At 36.9% G+C, this 8,960-nt stretch overlaps 1 protein-coding gene and 1 long non-coding RNA gene across 2 annotated transcripts in view; one reads left to right on the top strand and one right to left on the bottom strand.

The window, feature by feature from the left end:
* Positions 1-8,960, bottom strand: part of LOC108965787 — a 185,499-nt gene that overhangs the window by 162,414 nt on the left and 14,125 nt on the right. The gene's annotated exons all lie outside the window — the stretch shown is intronic.
* Positions 1,004-8,960, top strand: part of LOC108965785 (outer dense fiber protein 3) — a 13,663-nt gene continuing 5,706 nt past the window's right edge. The window contains exons 1-3 of the mRNA XM_018928399.1: positions 1,004-1,141; positions 5,866-6,046; positions 6,129-6,434. Of these exons, the coding sequence (XP_018783944.1) occupies positions 1,124-1,141; positions 5,866-6,046; positions 6,129-6,434 (505 nt within the window). The 5' untranslated portion in view covers positions 1,004-1,123. The remainder of the gene's footprint in view (positions 1,142-5,865; positions 6,047-6,128; positions 6,435-8,960) is intronic.

Here is an 8,960-nt window from a genome sequence, read left to right as displayed (position 1 = left end):
ACGATCGACGCGGTCAGGTCGAAATAATGCGTTTTAAAAACTGACGAATAAGAGAAATCCACAACGAGAGTCTGGTGCTTATACCTAATTGGAAATGTAATTTTTATTTCATAGTGTTCCCGAACATATAATGCTTTTTGAAAATATCGGCCGAAGGTAGGGAGAAAAGTTTGAAGTTTTATAAAACAATTGTATACCTGTGGTAAGCATGACTCGTCGGTTCCTATATTTTCAAGCATTTAATATACAAATGTACATATGTACTTATAAATATRAAAATAAATACATACTCATTTCTTTAAATAAATTGTGTTTTCATGTGCTGAAATTTTTTTAAAATTTGTTATATCGAATATTTTAATCAATATAAGTTTTTTCTAGTGACTAGCACTTGTTCAGACAAATTAAGGAACACTCACACTCACTCATGCATTGAGCAAATAACTTCACAATTTAGATTTGACACAACACCTTGACGATGCGGGAGCTTTTTAGAAGCTCTCGACCACCAAACCCACCAATATTAACTTCAAGCTTGTTGTAGCAAGTTAGACGAAAACTAGCAGCGCTAGCATTAAACGATTCAGTTGTAGCTCAACCGCCAATCCGACAAGTTTGCCGAAAATCGCAAAACCGCTCCATCGCTCTTCTACTCAATAAGCAATCAATTAATCTTCCAAGCCCCGGCGAAAAGTAATAACACTTKTATATAAACAATAACGCGTAAAAAACAAAAATCTACGAATATAAGCATAATTAACCCAAGTGATAAACGAAATCGAAAATTCTCATTTTATCCTACTGTTCTTCAACTATTAACTTGTTTTTGTAAATAAACGGTGCAAGGAGTGTAATCGCGTTTTCCGAGTTAACAGATGAACTTAGCGATTTCCTGGAGCAAAGTTCCATATATAGGCTAGGAGTTAGAAGAGCAGCGCACGGCTTGAGGTGATACTGCAAACCGAAGAACAGACTTTTCGCGGAGAGCAGCCAAGGTAAAAAACAGGAATAAAAAATCGAAATAGACGCAAAGTGGGCGGCTTTTTGACATTGCCACTGTGGGCTGCCAGTGTCTGTGGCATGGCGGCGCTGAGGGTGCAACGCGTAGTGCAATTCGACGCGTATGCTCACACGCATCTATGTAAATACACAAGTGTTTGTGCACGTGTGTGTAAGCTTGAGTTAGTTTCATGTGTGTTTTTTGTTGTTGCACTGCTGCTGTTTCAGTTCATTGACTGATTGCCGCGAACTGAAATGGGATGGGTGGCACTATTGTTGTTATTGTTTTTATAATTCAAATTATTTTCAAAAACGTTTTGGTTTACAAATTGATCCATACACATGTTTGTGGGTGTATATGTGTGCAATTGTGGCAAAGCAGTTCGAATGCTGCGGAAATGACCAAATAAGTAAATCTCTCATTATAATTTTGAACTTTTTGCGAAATTATTAACGTTGAGCCGATTTGATCTATGAATAATGACAATAAACAATTCATTAGCTGTTGACATTTAAGGCAACATCGTTTCCATACACATCTATTTACTAGATTATTTGTTTGTGCGTGTGTGTGTCTATATATATATGTAGCTTCTGGATTATTATCTCAAACCTTTGCTGACAAAGCAAAAGCGCTAAAATCAGAACTTTCCACTAAGATTTTCTAACCATGTTTTGCATAAGCGATTTTGCATATATGAATATTATATACCTGTATGTATATTATATACATTACTATTATGTGTAAGTAGTTCGTTGCATGTATTTATAGATTGATATTTCATTATTAATGCTGTGTGCGAATTCGAAACGTTAATAAACAACCTTAAATAYATACATACTTATGTAGATAGGTGAGTAGGTCAGGTTATACCCTCCAAGCGATTATAAACATTGCCAAGTCAACGCTTAGAAACACACATAGACACATAGTAAAGACATTGTGCGTATAAATGTATATTTGCGTACATACACTGAAATCAAAACAAATGCATGACATCAGCACAAGAAACCGGTCTTTAGATTTCAAAGCTAATCTCCTTTACCATTTCCCGCTTATGAACTCACTACATCATGCAAAAACGCCAATCTTTCAAATGAACCGGACTAGGTGGTTGAGGTGCCGAATTGAAACTTTTTAATTGAGACAAGCGAATGGTGTTCATTTCCGAATAAGTACATACATACATATGTAGGTATTTATGTATATGAGTATATGTATGTATGCTTGTAAAAAGTGCAATTTCCGCACCACCAACGCAATCAGAGATCGGCTATCCATATTAACCAGCTTAGCTAAGTAAACTACCAAACGACCGCAAAGCCACTTCGCAAAAGTCTGCAAATTTACATTTACTCATTTTGGTACATACATACATATATCCATACGCTTGCATTCTCGATCGGTGGGACCTGATCTGTTTTTGGCAAGCTACCAAATGCTGGGCCAAWATGTCAACGACACTTTTCAGCATTTTCTCCGTGGACACGAAGCGGGACGTAGAGAGCTAAGAAATGTTTGTGAAAGTTTCCAACGCAAATCTATATCAACTTAATCAAAAAAGAGTTATTTGTGTTATATACTCGTACATACTAAATAGTGCTAGTATTAGCGGCTGATTTACGTTCGCAACATGTTTCTTTAAAATTGACGTCATTTGTTTTATATCAACCCATTACTATTTATATATACATGTGAATATCAGCTCTTTGGCAATTTACTTTGTGTTTTATTGTGCTATTGCTCTTTGGCTCTCGACGTGTTATTTGTATAAAAACTCCAGTCTTTTGACTTCGATTTAAATATGTGWATTACCTCATCTCGCCTCGCGGAGAAAAAATCAAATTAAAATCCCATTATAAAAATATGAAATCATGCTGGCAATATTGAGACACTCGCACGCACATACAGCTATTTACCTCAGCCTTGCGGTCACTCCACCTAAGCCGATTTCATAAAACTGAAGAAGTATAACTTTTGCTTATATCTTCTTATTGAGAATTATGTTTACTTATATTCTAACGATTTTTATTTGGTTACATTATGTGCACTTAATAAGTTCCCGAAGGAGTGTTCCATGCAAATGTTTGTCTTTAAGAACCCGACCTCTGCTCTAAGCTGTAAGAACTCTTCAAAATTTAGTTAGTCACCAARCGTGTGTCAATGAATATAATTGGATATTTCTATATTTAGTTTTTATACGCCTGCATAATTARCCAATTTGCAAAAGAACTTTAGTCGAAAACTTTCTTAGGCTTTTTTATTCCCATCCTACGCATTTTACTCATTTTGTCTGGTATATTTAATTAATTGTTTGACTTCATTGAATCTAAAACATAGTACACCTATGTCTGTATGTAATATATATATATATTAGCTCAATTCCATATATAGCCAATAATAAACAGCAGTAGACATGTCTATATTTATTTGTATGTGCATGTAAGCTTTTGAAAACCAGATACCTAACGTAACGCAATCTCTGATGACACAAAAATATGTCTCAAACAGTCATTCAGTCGTGTGGGCGGCAACGATGTATRGTTTTTCAATGCGAGCTCACCGTGATCGTGCTTTTCATCATCATACATATTTATTCAAATACACATACTTATGTAAAGCAATCGTCATTTGTGTTTGTAATCTGCAAATTCGATCTTCTGTCAAAATGTTGCTACCGACCTCAGAATAATAAGAGTTTCTTCTTTCTTTTATTAAAGATAACATATGCACCCAATTGGGCCACTCGGCGTATGAGCAACATTTTTGCTTATCACTTCATAACTTTTATGAATGACCATGAAGACTTATAACTGGAAATAAACAGTAGTAGGCTAACGGTTGCTAAACAGCTTATACACTTTACTTTGTGTATATTTGTTTTTGGCTCTCACATTAACATAGTATATAGTGACCACTTAATATTTATATGTTTTTATGACGTTGCAGTAAGAGCAGTTAAACAGGCCGATTCACATACTATACATAGGTACATATGTATAAGGTGTAAGCAAAGGTAATTAGCGCAATGCGTTACTTCCGCCTCCATTATGGTTGTAATTACAATTTTTTCGATGAATTACGAATTATTGCATGAGAAATTAACACGAAGATTTCATAGGTTTTGTTGCTACCCTTGAAACGCCACATTTACTAGTGGACAAGAGAAATGATCATAGATCAATTGGGTATGTAGAGAATTTTCGAGTTTGTCGTTTTATAACAAACCTACCTCAATCACTAAGCCACACCACATCGGCMAAACACGTAGTCACTAACAACCGCACATTGAAACGCACAAAAGAAGTAATATTAAGTGAAATCAAAATGAGGACAACCAATCAAAAATAATTTTACTAGGCATGCATATATGCAAGCAAACAAACGTACATATGGGATATGTATTATTATATAGTATGTATACCAGTACACATTGATTGCAGCCGAAAATTTTGGATATACATACATAGATGGTTTGTTTTGTTCCGCTTCGCTACGCCATTAAAATAATGGTTGTCCTAGAAAATTTGACGTTCTTCATGACATTCCTTTGCATGTGTGCATGCRTTAATATGTGGAGCGTGTGTGGCTTTGTGTTTAGAAGCAATCGATGCATAGTAACTAAAAACCAGCTGACTGTTTTGTTTTTATTTATCAATATACATATATATTTCCGTATTTAGTATTTATTTACATACAATTACATGGTATATGTATAATATATAGTTATGGTAACGATGTGGTAAACGCAAAGTAATCACGCTTCCAAAGTGAATGTAARTCAGTTCATAAGTCAAGTCCTGATRCATTCATATGTTAGCAGGCTAAACTTTAGCGTCGTAAACCAACTGCTCCCAAGAACATACTAATTGACATATGGATATCACACTTCACACGAACATAAAAAGGTTGTAGCAATCTAAGAAAAGGCCGTTTTCTCTTCGCCTTGGTAGTGTTTTTACGTGGCGGGTCCCAARCMMAGCTCACAACCCTGTGATGTTTCGCCTTTTCACTTTAGCCCAGAGGATACTTGCTCAAAGACTGGAAGTCGTGAAATGCTTCAGCCTTATATAAAAGAATAGTTTCTGGCCACTCCTAAGTGAATGACAATCAGAGAACTTTCACTCACTTGCACGAACTTCTACACATGACTCCAATCTTCAACCGGCGCCACGTTGCGAAAAGAACAAACAACTGGCGCAAGAGACTCAAACAAAGCGTCAATCGGGTTCGACAAGATATCGCAGCCGATTGGAAATTGCACCACGATAACGCCCCGGCTCACACCTCCTTTCTTGTGAGCAGCTACCTAACCAAGGCCGRCATCCCAACGTTTCCGCAGCCGCCCTACAGCCCAGATGTGGYCCACGTACTTTTTTGTTTCCTTGACTGRAAAGGTCGATGGGATCCAAGCAGCAGGCCCCTCCGCTCTCAAGCCTATTCCGGAGAATACCTTCCGTGATGACTTCAATGCTTGGAAATCGCGCTGGCAGCGCTACATTGACGCAGAAGAAGACAATTTTGARAGTTCTTAAAGAATTGTAACAATTGGTTCAATAAATTTTTTTAAATCGACTCAGTCCTATTACTTTCTCGACAAACTCTGTATTCCTGACTATGAATGAAACAAATTGCCCGAGAACCTGCCATGACAAACATAATTCCAATGCATCAAAGTCACCTTTTGTATGAGTCTTATTTCTACACATTTCAATTATTTTGTAGAACAACAAAAAGCTAAATAATAGATCTCAATACAGGCAAAATGGTCACTGTGGTAATTTTCAATCTCGCACGCCTGTATCAAATGGAAATTTTTATACATACATGCATATGTAAATAAATTTGTATATTTCTCCCCACAGAGGAAAGCAGCAAAAACGACAAAGATACGAGGACCCTGTGAACCAGTAAATAAGAAACGACTGCTGACCATGGGCACCGACATCGAACAAAGACCTTGGACACCGACTGTACGCCGCGGTAAAATAGCCGCGGAGACTTCTAGTCCGGGACCAGCGTGTGTGCAACTACCAACATTAGTCGGTATGAAAGTGTGTGAAGCACAAAATCAAAAACAAGAAAAAATGGTGAAATTTATAATGTTCCGTTTTCATACCCGCGCTAGGCAAGAAAGTACCTGAYTCRAAGAAACCAGGTGCACCAGCGTTTACTTTTGGACAGAAACATCGCAGCAATTTTGATTCAATTGGACCGGGGCCAGCGCAATACGATGTCACCGGATTGGGTAYGAAAGGAAAAGCCACTCCTCCGGCAGCGAGCTTACGCAGTCGTCCCAAGGATAAAACACTCTTTAGGACACCCGCACCCGGCGAGTACGATGTGGATCGAGCTGCAAAGGCCGTCATTGACGCTACGCCCAAGTATTCTTTCGGACAAAAGCCGCCAAATGAGAAGCCAAACCTAACGCCTGGTAAGTTTGTTGGTACTTCAAAAGGCAAAGCATTTGCTTTAGGTATTCATCAAATAATACTCAAATCATGTTATCGATGGATGGATGGATGAGCTTGCTGCACTTTTGTATGATTCATGATATCCTAATGCCGGTCTATTTTCTAATACACAGCTAATCATTCAGTATTAAAACTCATCAAATGTATGTGCCCCATTCTCATAACTTTATAATATTTCAGTTCTGTGTCTTTGAGTTTTGCATTCAAACAAACCCACAAATTGGAATTTCATATGACGTCCAATGGTGGTTTAGCAACGTATTAATAATTTGTGCTTGTGTTAAATAGCATGTGAAAGCTCGGTTCGTACATCTGAGCTTACTTAACTATGTACCAAATGTTAGCGATAAGAAATCAAAATTCCTAATCAAATCAGAGGTAAATTGTTCGTCCTTTTTAAATTCTTTGTAGTGTAGTGAGTTGTTGTTTTATATTGCGAGAATTAAACAAAAAGCTTCATACAAATCTTCAAATACTACTTTAATCTTTGCCACTTGTATTTAAACTACACTAAATAACTTTACGACTTTTGTCATTTCTATACATATTTACATATTTTTAAGTAAAAAATAGTTGCACATAATATCGGTTAACTCCACTTTTTTACATTATAGAATTATGTAGACAATAGATGTACAACATTTCGAAAAGTATAATTTAGGGCATTACACGATGTCAAATACACATTTATTTTTGCAAAAGCCTCTAAAATATAGGTATTGCAGTTGCGTTATTAAGCATTTCCCTAGTACGAGTATATGGAACCTTATCCAGTTGGTAGTGAGCAATTGGGACATTTGAAATTTTTTAAGAATAGTAATTTTTTTACAATTACTAAAAATATCTCGGGACGACATTGGTTAAAAATTTTGCGAAAAACTAACGAAGAATCAGTGCTGTATGCGACGGTCCATTATCGTGGTGCAAAAACCAAGATTACTGCCTTTTTACGAATAGCTTCGCGCAAATGATGAAATGACTAAGGCTTAAATAGTGTTCCTTRTTGACAGACAGACAGACAGGCCGCGATAATCGAAGAAAACTGTCAACTGTTTTCGGCCTCGGCTCACCTTTGCCACGATATTCGGCCGATTGGTCGTCTGTTCGTAAGCATACTCATAATCCGTGATAATACATTTCATGACATCCTGGAAGTCGAAACTCATTGTTTCACAGGCGTTAATGCGACACCGTTTTTCGAAAAAAAAGTTTGTAATTTCGGAACCAATCATGCTTTCCCTTTACTTAGACCCAAAAAATCTTTCAAAATGGTTTTCACTGATCCTTCTGATATTCCAATAATGCCAGTAAGATCTCTGACCGTTAATCGCCGCTTCTTAAGCGCCGAAATTTAAATTAAAAGGTCTTACTATTTTTTGCCCACAGTAGTATAAGTGACAAGTTAGTGATCGGTCTTAGCCGGTATTTACGAGCATACTTCTATGTGATTCATCTTTCCTAGGTATTTAGTCTTTCTTTTTCTTATATTTTGCTTAGGCAAATGTATGTATGTATGAACGAGTATGCTTAGTAGTATGTGCATGCAGTTAGTTGAATGTTTGTATGCTTTTGGCATGTCTCTCCAAGTAAATTTCTTTAACTAATAATCCCAATGAAAGGAAATGTGCATTCGCCTGTGCTCAAGACCTGTTTTAATTCCACATTTTTATTTCTCTTCCAATAACGGCAAATAACCAAACATTTTTAATGGAATGCTGGTTATAAATAGCGCCAAATAGCTATCGCCCTGAGGTTTCATTTATTAAAAAGAAAGCACCGAGCTACACTTTTGGTAGAAGAACAAAGCTCAGCTTCGAACAGGCGACTCCAGGTAATGCGTTATATAGTACATACATACTAGTACACAAAAACAAAAAACAGATTATTAGATAACTCGCAACTTTTAGTAAATTCATATACTTATTATAAACAAAAATGTATGCTCTTGTAAATGATGAGAAAGTAATAACGGCTTTGCCATTTGATCATGTATCAATTAACATTAATATGAGCTTATATTAAAGTATCGCTTGCCTGTGCTTAATTGAAATCAATACGTATGTATGTTCCGAACCGCTTCATGCCGCATAACTCAGCAAATGAATCTGTCATTATTTTTATTCATTAGCACCCGGTGACTACCAAACGGAAAAAATCCGTTTAGATCACAGTCCAGCMTATTCTATCRCGGGTAGACATGATATTAGCAAATCCAACGACTCGCCTGCACCAGGAACATATTGTCTCGAAAATGTCCGCCTAAGCAATACACCGGCTTATACCATCAGCGGAAGAACTGCAAAGATATCAATAAGCGAAACTCCTGGTCCGGGAAATTATTATCCTGAAAAGGTACGTCTCGATCATACCCCAGCATACACAATGGCAGGAAAATATGACTCTAAAATCAATAGTGCCACACCCGCGCCTGGAGATTACTGTCCTGAGAAGATCAGACTTGATCACACACCTGCGTATTCCATGGG

The sequence above is a fragment of the Bactrocera latifrons genome, unplaced genomic scaffold, assembly GCF_001853355.1.
Source record: "Bactrocera latifrons isolate USDA-ARS-PBARC rearing strain unplaced genomic scaffold, ASM185335v1 scaffold_149, whole genome shotgun sequence".
NCBI lineage: Eukaryota > Metazoa > Arthropoda > Insecta > Diptera > Tephritidae > Bactrocera > Bactrocera latifrons.
Note: the sequence above shows the minus strand (reverse complement) of the source record. Positions and strands in the feature narration are given on the sequence as shown.